Below are 20,380 nucleotides of genomic sequence, written 5' to 3' on the forward strand. Positions count from 1 at the left end.
CGGGTTGTTTCCTGGCCGCTGCCGCCAGGCAGCCCTCACTACTTCAACTCGGAAATTCCGGTGCGAGAGCGGCCAGCGAGAGGGTACAACCCTGCTCGGCCCCGGCACCCTCTCAATCCGGAAATGCCAGAGCCCTCGTTCCGGAGAGGAAAGCGCGAGGTTTCCGGGAAGGCAGCACCGCCCCCTCTGGCCCCCTTGGCTGGCCGCTATAAAAGGACCCACAAGGTCCTGAGCTTCATAGTTCGCGCCCACGCCTCTGCGCCACCTCGTCCGCTCTGCCTCCGCCTGCAATGGTTCCCGGCGCTGCCCATCCCGCGCTGCTTGCGCTCCTGGCCCTGCTCGGGGCTCTGCTCCCAGGTGAGGCAGGGGTGGGGGGGCTGCCGTCGGGTTAGCTCTTGGGATCTGGGCTGCGCCTTGGGAGCGGTAGGAGGACCGGCTCCCCACCGGCTGGGGACACTGGTACTTAGGTAGCTGTTTATGGGAAGTTGGGGCTAGAGCCATCGATTAAAAGTCAACAGCCATGGGTTCAAATCCAGACCCTACATCATGGCTTGCTGTGTGCCTTCGGACTATGGGCTTCCCCTCCCAGAGGAGCTTCACTTTTTCAGCTGTAAAATGGAGAAGTTAATAGTGTTCACGTCGCAGCGGTTGTGTCCTGGCCCCAGGAGGTGGTCAGACCGTGTAGAGATGTGGCCCCGTGCCAAGCTTAAGTAGACTGGGACCCCCCCCCACCACCACATACAGACATTCTGTTCCTCATCCCGTGCCCTTGGGGGAAGTCCAGAACTCTGCCCAGGGGAATTCCAGGGCTGAGTTGCCAAGGGAGCAGAGGCTAAGGAATGGGATGCCCCAGCAGCCCTTCATCAACTCCAGCTAGAAGGAGGGAGGGGAGAAGGGGGACAGTTGGTCTCAAATGGTGGTCAGTGTCGGGAAGCAGGAGAGTGAAAAATTCATGAGCAGACCACACCGTGGTTACCAGCTCAATGAAGCGTTCCAATCCGGACTCTAATCTGGACTCTACCAACTTTCTAGCTGAGTGACCTCCCTTCAGGTCTCACCATTTCCCTCTGTGAAATGGAAGCGACCCCAGAATCACCCTTGAGAATTCATGGAGCTGCTGTTTCCACACGCCTCCATCCCAGATGGAGTAGACCCAAAGCTGAAGGCAGAGATCTTTGGCGGGGTGGGGGGCAGCTTTCAGATGGGTGGGCTCAGACAGACTTTGTTTTTTAGCTTTGGAGGCACCACCGTCTGCGGGAGCTAATCCCAACAAGCCCCCTCCTTCTTACCTGCAGTCACATGCTACCTGCCCTGTGCTAGGAGTTACTTGCATCAGCAGGGGTTGGGGTGACTGTATTCACCCACTTTACAGATGGGGAAAATGAGGTCCTGAGAGGGGAAACCAGTTGTCCAAGTGGGTAAGGAACCAGCCTGACTGGAACCCCTTTATCCCTGGAGGACTGACTCTCTCCACCTGACCTCTTGCGGGGAGGCGGGGGGAAGAACACTGACTTCATGCCGCTCTTTTGCTAAAATCCTCCATGGCTGCCCATTGTCCTCGCAATGAAGAACACTTTCTTGGCGTGGCTTAACACTGCTTTGCATGATCTTCCTGACCTCATTTCCCCCCAGCTCATCCCTGTGACTCTGCTCCAGCCACCCTGCCTCAGGACCTTTGCACTTGCTGCTCCTTTTGCCTGGAACTCATTTCCCTTTTCTCTCGATGGCCAGCCCCCGCTCATCCAGATCTCTCCTCACACATTACCCTGTCACCAAGGCACTGTCTGTTCTATCATCCCATTTTGTTTTTGCCAAAGCTCTTGTCAGCATCAGTTATTAATTATGTTGTGTGCTCATGAATTTTTCTGTCTCCCACACTGAAAGCAGAGTTTTGTCTTGTTCAAGGCTGTGTCCCCAGCACCCAGAACACGCTGGATGCAGTAATGTTAATGAGCCCGATTTGTCATGTCTGACCCCTCCACATCTTTTGGTTCCAGGGCCTGGAGGTGCCCAAACGTCAGTGCATCCTCAAAAAGCCATCACATCCCGAGGAGCCTCCATAACGGTGAACTGCAGTACCTCCTGTGACCAACACACAATGTTGGGCCTAGAGACTCAGCTGGCCAAGAGGGAAGTAGACCATGGGAACAACTGGAAGATTTTTGAACTGAGTGATGTGCAAAAAGACAGCTTTCCAATATGCTACTCAAGCTGTCTCGGTAACCAGTCATCAGCTTTGATGAACCTCACCGTATACTGTGAGTGGCTGGGTCCAGGGGCTGGACTAGGCAGCCTGGGTTGGGGAGGTGGACAAGGGGGTCCCCAGCAGGTTGGAACAGCCTTTGTTACTTGGGGGTGGGGGCGGGTAGGGTCTCACTGAAGGGCAAGGGGGCCCATCTTCTGAAAGTCTCATTGTCATCTAGAACCCTTCCTTGAACTTCCTTGGGGGTGACTTCCGAGTATGGACTCAGTCCTCAAAATGTCACATGTCTGGGTCCTTTGACACAGAAAACCCACTCCTGGGAATTGGGCCTATAGGTGTCCCCACCCACCAGGGTACTGAGGGAGTGTGGGGTTATTCACTGTGGCTTGATCTGAAAGGGTAAAAGTTTGCAAGGCACTCAAATGTAGAGGGCTGGGGAGAGAAACTGTGGTTCAGTCATCCCATGGCATAGTATGCAACCGTGTAAAAGAATGAGTCAGGTGCTCCAAGATGTATTGTCAAGTTCCAAAGTATGCACCCACAGTGTTAGGGAGGCATGGGCTCGGGGTTAGGGAGGCTGTGTTTCTGCATTAAAGGGCCCAGAAAGGAAATACAACAAATGGCAATATAGCTGGCTGTGAGGAGAGAAGGTGCAGGGCTCTGGGAGAGCACAGGGAGGGAGTTTTCTCCATGGGCCTTTTTTTTACTTTGGGCATTTTGAAGTGTGACACTGAGTTAGCATGACTATAAGCAATAAATAGGTAAATGAAATTCAAATGAAAACAAAACAAAATAAAAAAGGAAGAAGGAAAGAGAACTGGCCAACTGGCCTTGGGATCAGACAGCCTTGGGTTCTAGTCCCAGCATGGGCCTCACTAACTGGGTGACTCTGATGTGGGGAGCGGGGGAGGGGGGAATACGTGGCTTCCTGGTTGCTTTTCACATGAGACCTCCTCGGAAGGGTCTAATGATGCAGTGAGGCCTGGAGGACATTCCACCTTCACAGGGCCTGCGTAAAAGAAGCTTTGGGGCAAACATCAGCTTTGTTTCTGATTTGGAGGATGTCTGAGCAGCTGCTGGCCAAGTGAGGGAAGTCCCCGAACATTGCCGGTGGCCTCTGAAAACCCCCAGAAAACCTTTTCACAGGACCTTCTGCATCTCACCCTGAGAGTTGAAAGCCCAATCCTCCAGGTTTGAGTCCTGGCCCTGATAGATCTATTTCTCCCTCTTCGGGTGCCAGACTTTGCCTTAGTTTTCACCTCTGTGAAATGGAACAGATGGCTGCACACAGTAGCAAGGGGTCACCTAGGAGAGACTCGAGCTTGGTCCCGCCCCACTGCCAGTGTAAAGATGAGGGAGCATCTCTGGGTGGCTGAGCTTTCTCTAGAAAGAGTTGTAATTCCTGCAGGAAGTGACCCCTAACTGGGCCTTGAAGGATGCGTAGGAGTTGGTAAAGACAGGCATTCTAGACAGAGGGAATAGCCTGGGCAAAGATTTGGAGCGGGGAAACATGCTGACCTGGGGTTGGGGAGGCAAGAGGGATTGAATATCAACAGATCGGTGTGGCTGGAGCTGAGTTTGGCAGGACTTTGGATGCCAGGCCGAGGAGCTGAGACTTTCTTCTTAGGGTGACAGGGAGCCATGGAGGGTGTGTGAGCAGGCCAGGGATCCAGAGCAGAGGGCTGACCTTACAGGAAGCCAGAGAGCAGCTGCCCATGGACCCAGTCCAGGTCATGCGTATTGAGCACAGTTTCGCATACGCGAAGGGAGGGGCAGACAAATATTTGAAGAGTGGAGTGACCAGGACTTAGTGAGGGACTAAAGATGGGGAGTCAAGGAGAGGTCCAGGCAGAACAGACCTCCTCCCCCAGTCTGGCCTTCAGGGCAAGGATCTAGGCTCCAAGATGTGAGTTCCATTTGGAGGCTGTGGTTTGAGGGGGCTGCCAGCTCTGCAAGCTGGAGTTTGCAACAGATGGTCAGAGGTAAGAGTTGGATGTCTGAGGGTTTTCTCAACCTTTTTTTCTTTTTTTTTAACAGCTTTTAGCATACACTGCAATGAAGTTTGGAGTATTTATAGTGTTGTAGAACCACAGTCTAGTTTAAGAACATATCTCTCACCTTAAAAAGTAACCACAAAAAAAAAATTTCAGATGTGGAAAACACAATATATTGGCTTCAAAATTTTTAAAAAGGCAAAATTAAAATGAATAAACATTTAATCAAAAGTCAAAAAAAAAGTAACCTCATGCCCATGTACAGTCACTCTCAACTTCTGAAGTGGATTAATAATAGTCCTAATAATAATAATAACGATAATAATAGTCCTACCTTCATTAGCCCCAGGTTACAGCTTAGAAAACTGAGGCATTTCTGTAGCCCCGAGGGCTGGGACTGTTCCAGTATGCAAAGTCACTCCCCCACAGGCCATAACAAAGAACCAGCAAAGCTAGGAATCAACTCCAGGCTCCTGACATTTTAACATCACTGCTTTTTTTTTTTTTTTCCCTTAGGTTGGAAAAGGAAAGGTTGCTTTATTCAGGAGGTTGGCAACCTGGGGAGAAGGTGGACTCATGTCCAAAAATCAACTCCCAACATCACTACTGTTTAAGTGACATTTCAGGGCCTCTTGAGAAGGGACTAAAAGTGGGAGGCTTCAAGACCCCTCCCTAGGGAGCCTGGGGTCGGGGAGTGAGTCTCAGGCTAAGCCACAGCTCACCAGGGCTCTGCTGGTAATTTCCACTGGCGATCCAGGCTTGGAATTCTGTTACCTCATGCAGAATGGAGACCCTGGCAACCAAGCCCGCGTGTAGTGTTTTCAGGGGATATTCAGGGTTTCGTTCTGAGGGTCTGTGGGTTGTTCTTAGATTTTTAACATTTCAGGGGATCACACGGTTCATTCGGGAACCCTTAAAAGCAAGCTCCTGAAAGGCCTTGAATCGGTGTGGATGTCTCAACCTTATTCTTTCTACAAACATAGAGTGCCTAAGGGACTTCCCTGGCGGTCCAGTGGTTAAGACTCTGCGCTTCCACTGCCAAGGGCGTGGGTTCGATCCCTGGTCAGGGAGCTAAGATCCCACAAGCCGCGTGGCGTGGCCAAAAAAAAAAAAAAAGAGTGCTTATCGGGTGTCAAGGATACAACAGGGAACAAAACAGACAAAGATCCCTGCCCTCCTGGGCTGACATTCCATGGCAGGAATAGTGGAAAAGCAAATTAACTGAGTAGACGATCTTTTACCTCAGAGGTGAGGGATGCTGTGGAAAAAAATGCTAAGGCCAAAAAGAGGAGAAGGAAAAACAGGAGTTTTTTTTACAACAGCGTCTAGAGACTGGACAGCTTAAATGGACTGTATTCATTTGCCGGGACTCCTGGCAATAAACCTCGAAATTCTTTCCCACTTTTCACTCTGAGATGCTGCAGTGAATAAAAAATGTATTCTGCTTCCTTCACAACCACTTGGGAACTTCTCACTGGGTTATCCTGAAGCTCTTAACATTCCTCTCTAGCTTAGGTGGTTTGGGGTGTGTTCTGGGGAGGGCGTGGTGAGACTTCCCGAGCAGGTGTAGCCAGGGCCCCAACGTTCCTGTGGGCGGGCGGCCAGCCAGTTCAAACAACACTCCCCTCCCCTCCAGGGTTCCCGGAACGCGTGGAGCTGGCCCCCCTTCCCCTCTGGCAGCCCGTGGGCGAGAACCTCACCCTGCGCTGCATGGTGTCCAGTGGGGCCCCCCGGGACCACCTCACCGTGGTGCTGCTTCGTGAGGAGGAGGAGCTGGGCCGTCAGCCAGCGGGAGACGGGGAGCCTGCCGAGGTCACGGTCACGGTGCTGGCGAGCAGAGATGACCATGGCGCCAGTTTCTCTTGCCGCACGGAGCTGGACCTGCGGTCCCAAGGGCTGGGACTGTTCCAGAACAGCTCGGCCCCCAGGAAGCTCCGAACCTTTGGTGAGGCACTGGGGAGCCAGCAGAGAGGATGGGATGACAGGGGTTTCCTGCTTGGGGTGCGGGGTCTCTGGGAAGGAGAGGCCCCTGGCCGTGGGGGCATTGAGAAGGTGGCAACCTTGATTGCAAAGGCTTCTGGGAAGAGCATCTTCTTGGCCACTGGGGTGGAGTGTTCTGGGATGTGGTGCCTGGACTGCAGGACCCTCTGAGAAGGCTGTGACCCAGGGCAAGTGGTACACGTATCCTGGGACAAGGGTGACCCAGGCCACAGTCTCCCGGGAAGAAGGTGTTCCAGGTGGGGGAATGAAAATGCCCCGGGAAAGGGCTTCAGGATGTCTGTCTCCTCTCTGTTTACACCCACTGTCTCTCACCAGTCCTACCAACGACCGACCCGCACCTTGCTACGTACCCGGTACTGGAAGTGGGCACACAGTGCCTGGTGAGCTGCACCCTGTATGGACTGTTCCCAGTCTCGGAGGCGGAGGTCCACCTGGCGCTGGGGGGCAGGAGGCTGCAAACCACGATCACGTACGATGAATACTCACTCTCGGCCAAAGCCTCGGTCGAGGGAAAGGTGGAGGAAGAAGGCGTCCAGTACTTGATGTGTGCGGTGAATCTGGGAGGGCAGACCCGGAGCTCTGGGGAGAACGTGACCATCTACAGTAAGTAGAAACCCAGGTGGGGCTTCTGAAGGGGTGGGGCTAATGCCAGGGGCGGGGCTCACTGTGCGCCCCACCTCCAGGCTTCCCGGCTCCCAACCTGACCCTGAGCCGGCCCGAGGTCTCAGAATGGACTACAGTGAACGTGGAGTGCGAGGCCCAGGTTGGAGCTGTGGTGATGCTGAACGGGGCCCCAGCCAGGCCTCCGGGCCCGAGGGCCCAGTTGCAGCTGAATGCCAGCGCCGAGGACAACGGGCGCAGCTTCTTCTGCTCTGCTGCCCTGGAGGTGGCTCAGCAGGTGGTACACAAGAACCAGACCCGGGAGCTCCGTGTCCTGTGTGAGTGGGGCTGCTAGACAATGATCCCTTACCTCCAAGGCCCGACCTCCAAGACCCCGAGAACTCCTGCCTCCACCCACTCCCACCCCCACCCTAGTGAGCCCCTTCCCCAGATTCCTACTTAAGTCTTCTTACCTAGACCTAGATGGTGAGTGATGTCCTGGTCCCTGACCCCGTCCCTTATCTTGCTGTGTTTCTTCAGATGGTCCCCGACTAAACGAGAGGGATTGCCTGGGAAACTGGACATGGCAGGAAGGCTCCCAGCAGACCCTGAGGTGCCAGGCCTGGGGGAACCCAACCCCCAAGCTGAACTGTAGCCGGAAAGAGGATGGGGCTTTGCTACCCATTGGGGACCTGAGACCCGTCAAGCGGGAGGTGGCAGGCACCTACCAGTGTCGGGCCACCAGCACTCGCGGTGAGGTTACCCGTGAAGTTGTCATCAACGTGATCTGTGAGTGCTGGAGTTCAGGGCTGGGCAGGGCAGGGGCAGTGAGGGCAGCTCAACCCTCACCGCCCCGTGTGTGTCCTTCCCACAGACCACCAGAATCACACGGCCATCATCATTCTGGTGGCATCTTTGATCATCTTGGTCGCTGTGGGCACAGTCGTTTACATCTATAACTGCCAGAGGAAGATCCAGAAATATGAACTACAGAAGACCCGGAAGGCCCAGGAAGAGGCTGCCATGAAACTGACCACACCAGCCACGCCGCCCTGAGCCTACCCCCGCCGGTCAGGACCTCCTCAGTCCCCAAACTGTGACAAGCAGGGCTGCACCAGACAATGGTGGACATATGCCATTCAGCTATACCCACCTTCCCAGGGTGCCAGAGGACAGGAGCGAGGCCTCAGTCAGGATACAGACAGCATCTGGGGTCATGGCCCCTGCACACATAACCCCCAGGCCTCACACCTGATGTGGAGCCACAGGACTGAGACCAAAGAAGGGGCCAAGGCTCAGGGCACCAATGTGAGGGATGTCAAAGTCTGACCTGGCCGGAGGGTGTATGATGGAGACCCTGACCTCCAGCATGGGGACACCCAACTGGGAAACATTGAAACTCACCCCCTCCTGCGTGTGCTGAGGCCTTACGGTCCTAAGAGAGAAGTGGCCCTGCACAGACACATACAGCACTGAAACACAAATCCCCACACGTCCTCTGACAGAAGCCAGCTCCAGCATTGCTGTCCACAGACTCTTCCCAACTCTTGATGATGACCTATTTATTCATTTGTTCTCTTACTAGCTATTTATTGAGTGCCTTTTATGTGGGCTAGAATGATAAACAAGAAGAACATTGATTCCCGCCCTCAGGGAGCTCTCAGTCTAATCTCATGCACGATCGCCAGCTACAGTTGTACTGGTTGTGCACTGCACAAGAGCGCCTGGCAAAAAGATTAAGTGGGGCTAGAATTTCCCACTCCACTGGCCAAGCTGCTTTCTCCCAGAAAGGGATTAGTAACGGTGACAAGGTATAGCTGGTGACATGCCCAGAGATGACCCACTGAGCCCTTACACCCCAGCACTGGCACTGACCTCTGATAACCCACCTCTCCACCTATACCCATGTCTGCTAGTGCTCACAATGACACTTGGTGGCATGCCTAAACGTGGGTGTTCACTCCTTGATAGCTAAACCATGGAGTCCCAGGAAACTGTGCCCAACCCCTGTGTGTCCCTGCCTTGTCCTACCTGTTTCCATCTCAGTGGGGCCATGCAAGAACAGAACAGTCTGCGGGTCCAAATTCCTGCAGCGATGAAGGTTCTGCAGGCGGTGGGGAGGAGAGGCCTGGGAGAACCCCCTCCCAACTGCGGAAGCCTCTCCCTTGTGCCAATAAAGCTATTTCATCCTTCCGGCCTTGTGTGAGTTGAGGGGAGGTGTCATGTCCAGCTGGAGCCTTTTCTGGCCTGTCCTCCCACTTCCTGCCCCAAGAGAAGGCTGCCAGTTCAAGGTCCAGCCCTCAGGCTCTAATCCAAATCTGGGGTTTATTAGGGCCTTTTGAGACTTTAGTGAAAATTAAAGATCCCTCTCCAGAAAAACACGATGACATTTGGTTTAGAATGGGGTGGAGAATCCCATTCTTAAGCTGTGGGAGTGGGGTGTATACCGCAGGGCTCCGGGGCCCCCCGGAGCCTCTGTCTCTCCCCGGGGTGGGGCTGAAGAGGCGGTGCTGCGGGCCTCCTTATCTCCGGAGCCAGCCTTGGCTCCCTGGCGCGGGGCCCCTCAGTCCGGGCTTTTTGCCATGGGGTCTCTGCTCCTCCTCTTGTTGCTGCTTTTGCTGTCGCCCTCCTACCCGCGAGGCGGGAGCGCGTGGAGGCGCCGGAGTGCGCGGACGCAAGGCCCGGGAGGCCCCTTTCCCGCGCCCCCGGAGACCTCAGCACCCTTCTGGGTGCGCATAAGCCCCGAATTCAAGGCCGTGCCGCCGGGGGGCTCAGTGTGGCTCAACTGCAGCAGCAGCTGCCCCCTACCGGAGGGTTCCAGCCTCCGCACCGAGCTGCGGCGAGGCGACACGCTCAGTGGGCACGGTTGGGTATCCTACCAGCTGCTGGATGTGAGGGCCTGGAGCTCCGATGTGCACTGCTTCGTCACCTGCGCGGGAGAAACGCGGGGGGCCACCGCCAGGATTACCGCCTACAGTGAGGGACAGGGGTTCAGGCCTGGCTGGGGTGCGGGGAGGAGGACGGAGCGGGGTTAACGGACAGTCGCGCTAGGGGGAGCCCTCGGACCTTGCCCAGCGGCCCCCTCTTGCTTTAGAACAGCCACGCAGCGTGATCCTGGAGCCTCCGGTCTTAATGGGCAGTGAGTACACTCTGCGCTGCCATGTGACACACGTGTTCCCCGTGGGCTTCCTGGTGGTGATTCTGAGGCGCGGTGGCCGGGTCATCTACTCCGAGAGCCTGGAGCGCTTCACCGGCCGGGATCTGGCCAACGTGACGCTGACTTACGCGTTACGCGCCAGGCCCAGTGACTTCGGGCAGCCCGTTACCTGCTACGCCCGCCTCGATCTCGATGGCCTGGTGGTCCTCAGTAGCTCGGCACCCATGACGCTGCCAGTCCTCGGTGAGGCACCCTTATAACCCTGGGACGAGTGGGGAAGGGTTATGTGGGCCAAGCCAGAGCATGTCCATGCGGGTTGTCACACCTCCAAGTGCTCTGTTCCTAATTTTCCCCTCTTGTCTCCAGCTTGGAGCCCTGCGTCCAAAGCCTTGGCCTCCACCTCCATCGCAGCCCTTGTGGGGATCCTTCTTGTAGTGGGGGCCCTCTGCCTGAGAAAGTACCTATCGATGAAGTCTCAGGCATAGAGGCAGTGGTCCATGCTGGCTGAGCTGGAGGAAAAAGGAATCTGGGACATTTGGGGGAACCTTGCCTGGATCAATAAAGCCTTCCTCAGCCAGCTTCTGCCCCTGGGCATAAAGGTCCCCCATTAGTGCACCTCCTCTGACTGAAGTGGTCTTCTTTTTAGCCTTGCCTCTATCATTTTCTCCAAATTCCTGTCTCCCTGAGGGCACCTGAGGTTTTTCACTCTGGTCTCCCATGCCGGAGCCCCATTCCCTCTGCATTCCCAGCCGATGTAGTAAAAACCTCTCCCGCGGGCATTATCAGTGCGGTGCAGAGGGGCAAGGCATGGGCCCAGGGGGGCTTTAGGCTGTGGGAAGGCTGGTTCATGGTATGGCTTCTCCTGATTGGCTCCAGCGCTGCCACGCAGCAGCTCTGATTGGATGTTAAGTTTCCTACCCCCCCCCCCGCCCTTTAGACCCTGCACTTTCCTGGAGGGCAGGGGTGGGGAGAGAACTAATCCCCATAGTTCACCATTAGCTCTGGGAGTGAGAGCACAGGTGGGCTGGGTCAAATGTACTTTGTGAGGAACGTGGATACGCAGAAAAGATACCCATGTGTTGACTGCGGGGAAGGAGCAACCAGATGGTGAGGTGGGGGGGGGGCGGTGGTGTATGTCACAGATTCGCATCCTGGAAACGTCCTGTTAGTCACCGGGCCTGGTGAGCACATGGAGGGTGTCCAAACCTGGAACCCAGATGCGGAGTCAAAAGTATCACAGTTGGTCTCTTGGTCTCGCGTGGACGCAGAATCGGGGCCTGCAGTGGATGCCTGGCAAGGCCCGCGTGGTCCAGGGCCCCGCCCGCCGAGCAGAAAGCGGATTCAGAGGCGCTCTTTGGCGGCTCCTGCTCACACAAGTCGCGTAGACACGTGCCCGCTGCACGCTGGGTAAATACAGACCCAGAGCCGAGCCGACCCTAATTTAGACGCCCGAGAACGCTGCGCGCAAGCACACACGTTCCCAACTCGCTGTCACTTTCGTCCCCGCCCCTTCTGTCGCGTGCGGGGGCGGAGCCAGAGAAAGACTAGAGGCGTAGCTGTAACCCTCAGCTCCCAGGGGTTAAAAGGGGAAGGATCAGTGAGGGAGGCATCCCCACATCCTCCCCTAGAGCCTTCTCATCCCCAGCCTGCACGTCTCAAATTTCTCCTAGCCCCCAACCCATCTCCGCTCCAAGGGGGGGGCTGGTGGGCGGGGCTAAATGTGGAGGCGGAGCTCGGAGTCCAGCTCATTATCATAGCATCTAAGCAAGGGGTGGGGTGGGGGTTTGAGAAGGGCAACCCTGCATCCCAACCACCTCAGCGTCGCCGCCGGGGACAACGCTGGAGTGCGCAGCCGCCCCCAGAAGTCTCCGGGCAATGGGGCCGGCCTCCATGTAGACCCTGGGGGTCGCTCGCTCCTGCCAGCACGCCTTCATCAAGGCCGGTAGCCTGGTGCACGCTCGCCTTCCCGCCCTCCCCGCGCCGCCTCTGCTGCCGCCCCCTCCTTGGAAACCAAGTTACCAACGTTAAACCAATCCCCAAGCGCAACTCAGCCTCCTCCACACCCCACCCGCCGCGCCGCGCAGTCCTCTAGCCCAGCTCAGCGCTCGCGCTCCCCTCGCCTCCTGCGCTTCCCCCGCGGCGGCGATGCCAGGACCCTCGCCAGGGCTGCACCGGGCGCTGCTCGGCCTCTGGGCTGCCCTGGGCCTGGGGCTCTTCGGTCTCTCAGGTAAGAGCCGGTCCGGCTCAGGGTGGACGGGGCGGGGTCGTAGTTTCTGGACCTGAGAAGCGGCCACAAGCCCCTCCCCGCTCCTCCCTCGCCTCGCTCCCACGCTTCTGCACCCACCTTGAGCCCAGGGCCTTCTTCTCTATCCCTCTTCCCCCCCAACACACACTGGACACCAAGCTTCCGGACTCCTCGCTCACTCAGGTCTCTATCCTACCTTCTTCGAGATCCTGGGTGCTCTTCTGCACCCAGCCTTGAGCTCTGGAGACTCCATTATCTCCCCTGTCCCCTCCCGGGGTACCTCCTCACGCTCTGCTATGCACCATGGTCCACGGACTGGCATCTTCACCACTCGAAATCCACAAAGACCCAAATCTCACCAACTGCCGTGACTCCGAGGCACTGTTCCCGCTCCACCCGGAGCCCTGGCAACAGAGTCCATCGGCTGTTCCCGCGGTTCCTTTCATGAGCCCAGCCCCGCGTCCTCTTTCCGTACTCTTCACCCGGGTTTGGACTCCTCCCTTAACCTCGCTTGACTCAGCCTCATCTCTCTTTTGCCCTCGCTTCAACCAGTCTCCCCTTCTCCTGGCGAGAACCGTGAGAACCAGTCCGCTTCCCTTCCCCCACCCGGGGTCCCCTCTTCCCAGCATTGCTGTGTGCGTTGAAAACCCCATGTTTCCTCTCATCTCTCCCTCCCCCCCATTCTTCCCCGTCACTCCATCCGCACCTTGGAGAGGAGGGCTCTCCGCTGCAATGTACCAGAGACACCCTCGAGGTCTGGACCGTGGGAGCGCGCTTGTAAACCTGAGACCTGGGCAGGACTTGGGACTCCTGGCTGTGGCCTCTGCTCATTCCCTGGGAATCCTGAGTCTGCATAGGGGCTCTTAGATCCCAGGGAGGTGGCTCCCAGGCTGAGCTCGCGTTTCTCCGGGCAGTGGTCGCGCAAGAGCCTTTCTGGGCGGACCTACAGCCCCGCGTGGCGCTCGTGGAGCGCGGGGGATCGCTGTGGCTGAATTGCAGCACCAACTGCCCACGGCCCGAGCGCGGTGGCCTGGAGACCTCGCTGCGCCGGAATGGGACCCAGAGGGGTTTGCGCTGGCTCGCGCGGCAGTTGGTGGACATCCGAGAGCCGGAGACCCAGCCCGTCTGCTTCTTCCGCTGCGCGCGACGCACACTGCAGGCTCGCGGGCTCATTCGCACTTTTCGTGAGTTCTCAGAGGCCAAGCTACTTTCCCTCCCTTCCAGGCCCCGCCCCCTGGGTAACGGGGTCCTCTCCTACAGGCCCCACCCTCTGGATCAGCACGCCCTCCCCCTCTTGGCCCCTGGGTTCCAAGCCACGTCGTGCTGAGCCCTGGCATTTCCAACAACCGTGGTTCCCCCGTTGCAGAACGGCCGGATCGTGTAGAACTGGTGCCGCTGCCTGCCTGGCAGCCAGTGGGCGAGAACTTCACCCTGAGCTGTAGGGTCCCCGGCGCTGGGCCTCGTGGGAGTCTCACATTGACCCTGTTGCGGGGCGCCCGGGAGCTGATCCGCCGCAGCTTCTCCGGGGAGCCACCCCGAGCGCGGGGTGCGGTGCTCACAGCCACGGTACTTGCTCGGAGGGAGGACCATGGGGCCAATTTCTCGTGCCGTGCGGAGCTGGACCTTCGGCCGCATGGCCTGGGGCTGTTTGAAAACAGCTCAGCCCCCAGAGAGCTCCGAACCTTCGGTGAGTGGGTGTGAGGAGGGGACCCAGGGGGGTCGGGCCGATGTCTAAGAAGCTTGGAGGCAGAGAAATCTGAATTCTAATTCTTACCCTAACACTCACCAGCTGAAAGTTATTTTCCCCTCTGTGCCTTGAGGATAATACCATAATAGAGTGCCTGTAAAGCGCTTAGAACATATTGAGTGTTCAATACGTAAGTTCAAGCTCTGTTCTTCTACTCCCAGCCCTGCCTCCGGAACCCCCTCGCCTCGCTGCCCCCCGGCTCTTGGAAGTGGGCTCAGAAGGACCCGTAAGCTGCGCCATGGACGGGCTGTTTCCAGCCTCGGAGGCTGAGGTCTACCTGGCGCTGGGGGACCAGAGGCTGAGTCCCGATGTCACCCTCGAGGGGGACGCTCTCATGGCCACTGCCACAGCCACAGCTAGCGCAGAGCAGGAGGGCGCCAGGCAGCTGGTCTGCAACGTGACCCTAGGGGGCGAGAGTCGAGAGACCCAAGAGAACGTGACTGTCTACAGTAAGAGGGAGTGAAGTGGGGCCTCGGCGTCTCTGGGGTGGAGCCAGAGGAAGGCGAAGGCGGGGCAAATAGTGGGTGGGGCCCGGGTATCGGAATAGGCGTGGCCCGAGAGTCCCGAAGGGGCGGGGCAGATGGAAGACTCAACAGTAGCTGGAGAAGCGGAGTCTGAGCTGCCCAAAGGGGAAGGTCGCAGACCCGACGAGGATCCCTAGAGATGTGGCCTGACCACCTCAAAGGGGCGGGGCGAGAAGGGAGAGGAGCCTGAACAGCCCGAGGGGCAGGGCACGGTACCCACGGTTTGGCTGAAGTGGGGAAGGTTCGGGCTGATAAGGGGCAGCCTTGAACCGCAGGAGGGGCATGGTCAGTGGTCTCCCGACCAATGCCCCGTCCCCAGGCTTCCCGGAACCCCTCCTGACCCTGAGCGAGCCCAACGCCCACGAGGGGAAGATGGTGACAGTAACCTGCGCAGCCGGGGCCCGAGCCCTAGTCACACTAGACGGAATTCCAGCCGCGGTCCCGGGACAGCCCGCCCAGCTCCAGCTGAACGCCACCGAGAACGACGACAGGCGTGGCTTCTTCTGCGACGCCACCCTCGAAGTTGACGGGGAGACCCTGAGAAAGAACGAGAGCGCCGAGCTGCGCGTCCTATGTGAGTTGGCCTTTAACCTCTCGCCTACCTCCGCCTGCCTGGTCTCTGGCCGTGTCATGGAAGTGGAGGATTTCCCCACGGTCCACGTCTAGCCTCTTGTATCCCATGGCCCTGCCCGCAGACGCCCCCCGGCTGGACGATTCGGACTGTCCCAGGAGCTGGACGTGGCCGGAGGGACCAGAGCAGACGCTGCGCTGCGAGGCCCGTGGAAACCCAGAGCCCTCGGTGCACTGTGCGCGGCCCGACGGCGGGGCGGTGCTGGCCCTGGGCCTGCTGGGTCCGGTCACTCGCGCGCTCGCTGGAACTTACCACTGCACCGCGACCAACGTCCAGGGCCAGGCGGTCAAGGACGTGACTCTGACGGTGGAGTGTGAGTGGAGGTGCATAGGGCGCACCTCTGTCTGGTTCTCAGCGTCTAGGGGTGGCCTGACTACAGAGGAAGGTGGAAACAGGGTCTGAGGCGTGCCTTTGAGCAGGATTTTGAGAAAAGCAAGAGGCTGGTGAGCCGGATTAGGGGAAGATCTTAGAGAAGGATGGAGGGGAGGGGGTGGACGTGTCCACAGGGGCCTGGGGCCTGGCGTTTGAGCTGAGTCTTGGAAACGTGGGTGCTCCAAACCGGCTAACAATTTTTAAGCTAAAGACTGGGGAGGGTCCTGTGGGCACTTCGTAGGCATCAGGAAAAAAGCACACTTCAGGGCTCAGGAAGTCCCAAAACAGTGCACGGCTTGACTGGAGAGAAACTCCTTTGCTTTGGTGTCCCTGTGCAGAGCGTAGCCTACCCGTCTGGGATAGGAAAAAGGGTCTAGGGACATTAGACCTGTCCCTAAACCCCAAAACTCAACAACACCCTCCTCTCTAGACGCACCAGCGCTGGACAGTGTGGGCTGCCCTGAACGCATTACCTGGCTGGAAGGAACAGAGGCCTCCCTGAGCTGTGTGGCCCATGGGGTCCCGCCACCCAACGTGAACTGTGTGCGCTCTGGGGAAGCCAGGGTCGTCGAGGGCACACTGCGTGTGGTCCGGGAGCACGCGGGCACCTACCGCTGCGAAGCCACTAATGCTCGAGGGTCTGCAGCCAAAAATGTAGCCGTCACGGTGGAATGTGAGTGGGGGCAACACAGGGCAGGACGGGGTACGTCGGAATCACCCTGTCCTGACTTCCAGTCCCTCTGCCCCCCAGATGGCCCCAGTTTTGAGGAGGTGAGCTGCCCTAGCAATTGGACGTGGGTGGAAGGATCTGGGCAACTGTTTTCCTGTGAGGTGGATGGGAAGCCAGAGCCGAGCGTGGAGTGCGTTGGCTCCGGAGGCACCAGTGAGGGGGCGCTGCTGCCGCTGGCACCCCCAGACCCTGGTCCCAGAGCCCCTCAAATCCCTAGAGAACTGGCACCCGGAACCTACATCTGCAACGCCACCAATCAGCACGGTTCCGTGGTCAAGATGGTCACCGTGAGCGCGGAGTGTGAGCGAGGCCCAGGCGGGCGGGGAGTAGGGGGTGTTCCAGGTCCCGGCTTCTCCCTGAACAACGAGCCCCCCCGCCCCCACCCCATGGCTGTTTTGCAGCGCCACCGCAAATGGATGAATCTACCTGCCCGAGTCACCAGACGTGGCTGGAAGGCGCCGACGCTGCTGCGCTGGCCTGCTCCGCCCGGGGTCGCCCCTCCCCACAAGTGCTTTGCTCCCGGGAGGGCGCGCCCCGGCCGCAGCGGCTGCGCGTGTCCCGACAGGATGCAGGCATCTACCGCTGCCTGGCCACCAACGCGCATGGCACTGACGCCCGGATCGTCACCGTGGGCGTGGAGTGTGAGTTGCGGGCAGCACCAGATAGAGGGCACCCGGTCTCGGGCACACTGACTAAAAGAGGTGGGATTCCCCGGGGGAGTTCAAGGGCACCTCCCCAGTCCCATTTCTGGGGACAAGGAACCCTGGCCTTAACATGAAATGTTAAGGGTAATGAAAACTCTAGGGAACAAGAGCCCGAGCCCGCCCCCGCCCCCTCAAGTTCTGGGTCTGAAGGGCCCTGGCGTGGGTCCCCACCTCCTTCCATTCAGTGAAGCAGGGCTCAGGATTTTAGTCCCGACAGCAGTCCAGTTGTAGGGGGATGGGGCTCTGAAGTGAGGCAGGATCTTTGCCTGCTCATCTCAGGAGGGACAGTCTCAGAAGGGGGCTCTCGGTCAGCGGCTGGCCCCTTCAACCTCCTGTCTCCTGTAGACCGCCCCGTCGTGGCCGAGCTGGCTGCCTCGCCTCCAGGAGGCGTGCGGCCAGGCGGGAACTTCACGCTGACCTGCCGAGCGGAAGCTTGGCCCCCAGCCCAGATCAGCTGGCGTGCGCCCCCGGGGGCGCTCAACATCGGCCTGTCAAGCAACAACAGCACGCTGAGCGTGGCGGGCGCTATGGGCAGCCACGGCGGCGAGTATGAGTGCGCAGCCACCAACGCGCATGGGCGCCACACCCGGCGCATCACCGTGCGCGTGGCTGGTAAGTAGCAGCTGGGGGGGGGGGGGCCTGGGCGAGGGATCTACAGGGGGCTGTGACCCGCGCCTTGGGACTCTTGACCCCGTCCCTGCCTCCCTCTCAGTCCCCACAGATGAGACAGAAGTGACCGGGGTGGAAATGAGGGGCGCCCTGGCGAGTGGGGCTTTGATGGCGCAGTGGGGGTGGCAAGTGGAAGGAGAGGGAGCTGACGAGCCCAAGGGAAGGGAACCTTCGGGGCTGTGACTGCTGTGAGGAGGGACTTAACTTTGGGTGGGTTCTGCGTGGTGAAGTCTTGATCCAGTTCACCTTCCAGCGTGCGGCTGTGGAGAAGGGGGTCTGGAGGGGGACAGAGGCAGAGCCCGCTTCGCGTAGCTCTGGGGCTGGGGTCTTTCTGGGGTGGAGGAATGACTGGGTTCCCCCCCGCCCCACCATCCTTTTGAGGGTGAGGAAAGTTGCTTGACTTCCTGGGTATCTCTGGGGCTAGGGGCTTAAATCCTCCCTGTGATGGGGTGGCCCATAAAATGGGTCTAGGGCCTCACCCGAGCTGGGGGTAGCCTTACTGGGGTCTCTCCTTTCCTCCAAGGCTGGGTTCCCTGGAGCTCCCTGCCAGGCGCGTGAGAACTGACCTCATGCCTGTGGGGAGGGGCAGAAGTGGCCCGGGCTTGGTGTGTGGGATGGGTGGGGGGAGCTCGACCACCTTCTTTGAGCGTCCGCACCCCGCAGGTCCGTGGCTATGGGTCGCTGTGAGCGGCGCGGCTGGGGGCGCGGCGCTGCTGGCCGCGGGGGCCGGCCTGGCCTTCTACGTGCAGTCCACCGCCTGCAAGAAGGGCGAATATAATGTGCAGGAGGCCGAGAGCTCGGGTGAGGCCGTGTGTCTCAACGGCGCGGGTGCCGGCGCCGGCGGGGGCGGGGGCGCCGAAGGTGCGACTGAAGCTGCGGGCACCGCAGAGGCGCCGGCGGGGGGCGAGGTCTTTGCCATCCAGCTGACGTCAGCGTGAGCCTGCTCCCCTCTCCCCGCGGGCCGGGGGACGCCCCCCCAGACTCACACGGGGGCTTATTTATTGTTCTATTTATTTATTTATTTATTTATTTATTTAATTCAATTCCAGGGGCGTCACCCCCCATTTTCTACCCCCCTTCCCCAATAAAGTTTTTATAAAGGACTTCGGCTCCATCTGTTTCAGTCTGCGACGCAGAAGCCACGCAGGGTTCGAATCCCAACCCTGTGGGTGTTTATTCAAAAAACCATTTTTGCTTTTGAGGGCCTACTATGTGTCAGGCACAGTCCAAGCCGCCATTTCGCGATGTGACCGGGAGTTTGCGCTCTCCGTGCCCTGTTTCGTGCTCTCCCTGGACCCTTGGGCGGGGCTGGGGACCTGGCTCCTTCCTCCCTCTCTATGCTTATCTCTTCCGCCCAGCGCTGCCCTCTAATCCGGCTAATGTTAGGGGTGGGAGCTGGGTGCTTCCCCCAGGCCTGCTTCCAGGAGGAGCTGAGGCTGCCTTCCCTGGATGGGTGGAGGCCCTTTCCCAGGGGTCTGGGCATCGCCCCAGCCCTGAGGCCTTGCAGGGATGGGTAAAGGAAGCTGCAGCTCCAAGTGTCAGCCACTGCGATGTCCCTCCTATTACAGGGTGCACCCCTGCCCCACCCTCAAGGCCTCCTCCATCCTGTGTCCATCCGTGGTGCCTCAGTTTACCCACAAGCTGCCTTTCGACTTGGCCCATCACGATTCGGAAGAGACACATAGGGTATCAGCCACATCCCCGCCCCCTGCTCACCACCAGTCAACCCCCTCACCCCCCACAGCAGAAGGAGAGAACAGCTGGGCCTCCTCCACCCCCAGTTTCCTCCTCCCTCAAAAGCAGGAACACAGAGCTGCCAGAAGGAAGCGGGCCTGGACTGCTCCAGCTCCACCGGCTGCCCCCCACAAACATTTCGGGAGCAAAAGTGAGAGCAGGAAACTGGGGCATTAGAGGCTAAGCCAGTGCCAGGTGGCAGGTACAAAAGGCCACAAGGCCCAAACGTGGTGCAGCCCCTGCTGTCCGGACCCCATCACCTCTCTCCTTGCCCACCCGCATCCTTGAGGTTCCGTGAATCCCAAACTCCTGCCTGCCACAGGGCCTTTGCTCTTGCCATTACCTCTGCCCCAGGTGTCCTCATTTCAAATAGTTCCTTTGTTTTTTCTGGCCGCACTGCCAGCAAGTGGGATCTTAGTTCCCTGACCAGGGATCGAACCCGTGCCCCCTGCAGTGGAAGCGCGGATTCCTAACCCCTGGACCGCCAGGGAATTCCCAGCTAGTTCCTTATTGTCAGGTCTCTACACAAAGGTCACACCTGCTCAGAGAGGCTTTCCCTGAGAACACGGTAGCAGCCCAACTCCTCACCTCCTTACATACTTTATTTTCTCTGTAGCATGATCACTACTTGACATTCTATTAGATACTTACTGAATACCTGTTTCCTGTCACCCTCGAATATTGGCTTTGCTAGGGATCTTTGTTCCATTCATAACTGAGTGCCTCATTGGGACCTGGCACACAGTGGTTGGTCAATAAATGTTGACTACGTCGATAAAAACAGCCAGGGGTTTGTAGACACACAGTCTGAGACCCTCGTGTGCTGTGTCTCTCCCCAAAGAGCTTCTCCATGCTGGGCGCTGGTGGTGGTGGTGGGGGGCACATCACGGTCAAGAACAGAGAGGTGGTGACCTTGGACCTCTGAAGTCATGGTCCAGTAGGGGAGATGAATGTGAATGAAACAACCCTGGACCAGTAGCGAGGTGAAACTTCTGGTAGGTTCTAAGAGAGAGATGAGCAAAGAGCTGAACTAGAGCCTGACGTGGGGTGGGAGGGGGGGGTGTCCATT

At 58.4% G+C, this 20,380-nt stretch overlaps 3 protein-coding genes across 3 annotated transcripts; all 3 read left to right on the forward strand.

Annotated features, from left to right (window-relative positions):
• The first annotated feature begins 202 nt into the window (after positions 1-202).
• ICAM1 (intercellular adhesion molecule 1) lies at positions 203-8,991 on the forward strand. Its single transcript, XM_032627840.1, has 7 exons — positions 203-357; positions 1,998-2,258; positions 5,834-6,142; positions 6,514-6,801; positions 6,882-7,136; positions 7,339-7,587; positions 7,673-8,991. Exons 1-7 carry the CDS (start codon positions 291-293, stop codon positions 7,852-7,854), a joined length of 1,611 nt encoding a protein of 536 aa, XP_032483731.1. The 5' UTR covers positions 203-290; the 3' UTR covers positions 7,855-8,991.
• Positions 8,992-9,365: 374 nt separating this feature from the next.
• Positions 9,366-10,570, forward strand: ICAM4 (intercellular adhesion molecule 4 (Landsteiner-Wiener blood group)). Its single transcript, XM_032627841.1, has 3 exons — positions 9,366-9,774; positions 9,893-10,198; positions 10,322-10,570. Exons 1-3 carry the CDS (start codon positions 9,381-9,383, stop codon positions 10,438-10,440), a joined length of 819 nt encoding a protein of 272 aa, XP_032483732.1. The 5' UTR covers positions 9,366-9,380; the 3' UTR covers positions 10,441-10,570.
• A 1,450-nt stretch (positions 10,571-12,020) lies between these two features.
• Positions 12,021-18,680, forward strand: ICAM5 (intercellular adhesion molecule 5). Its single transcript, XM_032627839.1, has 11 exons — positions 12,021-12,182; positions 13,115-13,384; positions 13,567-13,887; positions 14,109-14,396; positions 14,791-15,045; positions 15,167-15,415; positions 15,905-16,147; positions 16,226-16,504; positions 16,606-16,845; positions 17,254-17,520; positions 18,241-18,680. Exons 1-11 carry the CDS (start codon positions 12,101-12,103, stop codon positions 18,513-18,515), a joined length of 2,769 nt encoding a protein of 922 aa, XP_032483730.1. The 5' UTR covers positions 12,021-12,100; the 3' UTR covers positions 18,516-18,680.
• Positions 18,681-20,380: the final 1,700 nt, after the last annotated feature.

This window comes from Phocoena sinus, chromosome 3 (assembly GCF_008692025.1).
Source record: "Phocoena sinus isolate mPhoSin1 chromosome 3, mPhoSin1.pri, whole genome shotgun sequence".
Lineage (NCBI taxonomy): Eukaryota > Metazoa > Chordata > Mammalia > Artiodactyla > Phocoenidae > Phocoena > Phocoena sinus.

Excerpts from the sequence above, each read along its gene's own strand:
- ICAM1 (XM_032627840.1), top strand. The coding sequence starts at position 291 with ATGGTTCCCGGCGCTGCCCATCCCGCGCTGCTTGCGCTCCTGGCCCTG. Across the intron at positions 358-1,997 it reads GCTCGGGGCTCTGCTCCCAG|GGCCTGGAGGTGCCCAAACG; the intron begins GTGAGGCAGGGG and ends TTTTGGTTCCAG. Across the intron at positions 7,588-7,672 it reads AGTTGTCATCAACGTGATCT|ACCACCAGAATCACACGGCC; the intron begins GTGAGTGCTGGA and ends TCCTTCCCACAG.
- ICAM4 (XM_032627841.1), top strand. The coding sequence starts at position 9,381 with ATGGGGTCTCTGCTCCTCCTCTTGTTGCTGCTTTTGCTGTCGCCCTCC. Across the intron at positions 9,775-9,892 it reads CGCCAGGATTACCGCCTACA|AACAGCCACGCAGCGTGATC; the intron begins GTGAGGGACAGG and ends CTCTTGCTTTAG. Across the intron at positions 10,199-10,321 it reads CATGACGCTGCCAGTCCTCG|CTTGGAGCCCTGCGTCCAAA; the intron begins GTGAGGCACCCT and ends TCTTGTCTCCAG.
- ICAM5 (XM_032627839.1), top strand. The coding sequence starts at position 12,101 with ATGCCAGGACCCTCGCCAGGGCTGCACCGGGCGCTGCTCGGCCTCTGG. Across the intron at positions 15,416-15,904 it reads CGTGACTCTGACGGTGGAGT|ACGCACCAGCGCTGGACAGT; the intron begins GTGAGTGGAGGT and ends CCTCCTCTCTAG. Across the intron at positions 16,846-17,253 it reads CGTCACCGTGGGCGTGGAGT|ACCGCCCCGTCGTGGCCGAG; the intron begins GTGAGTTGCGGG and ends TGTCTCCTGTAG.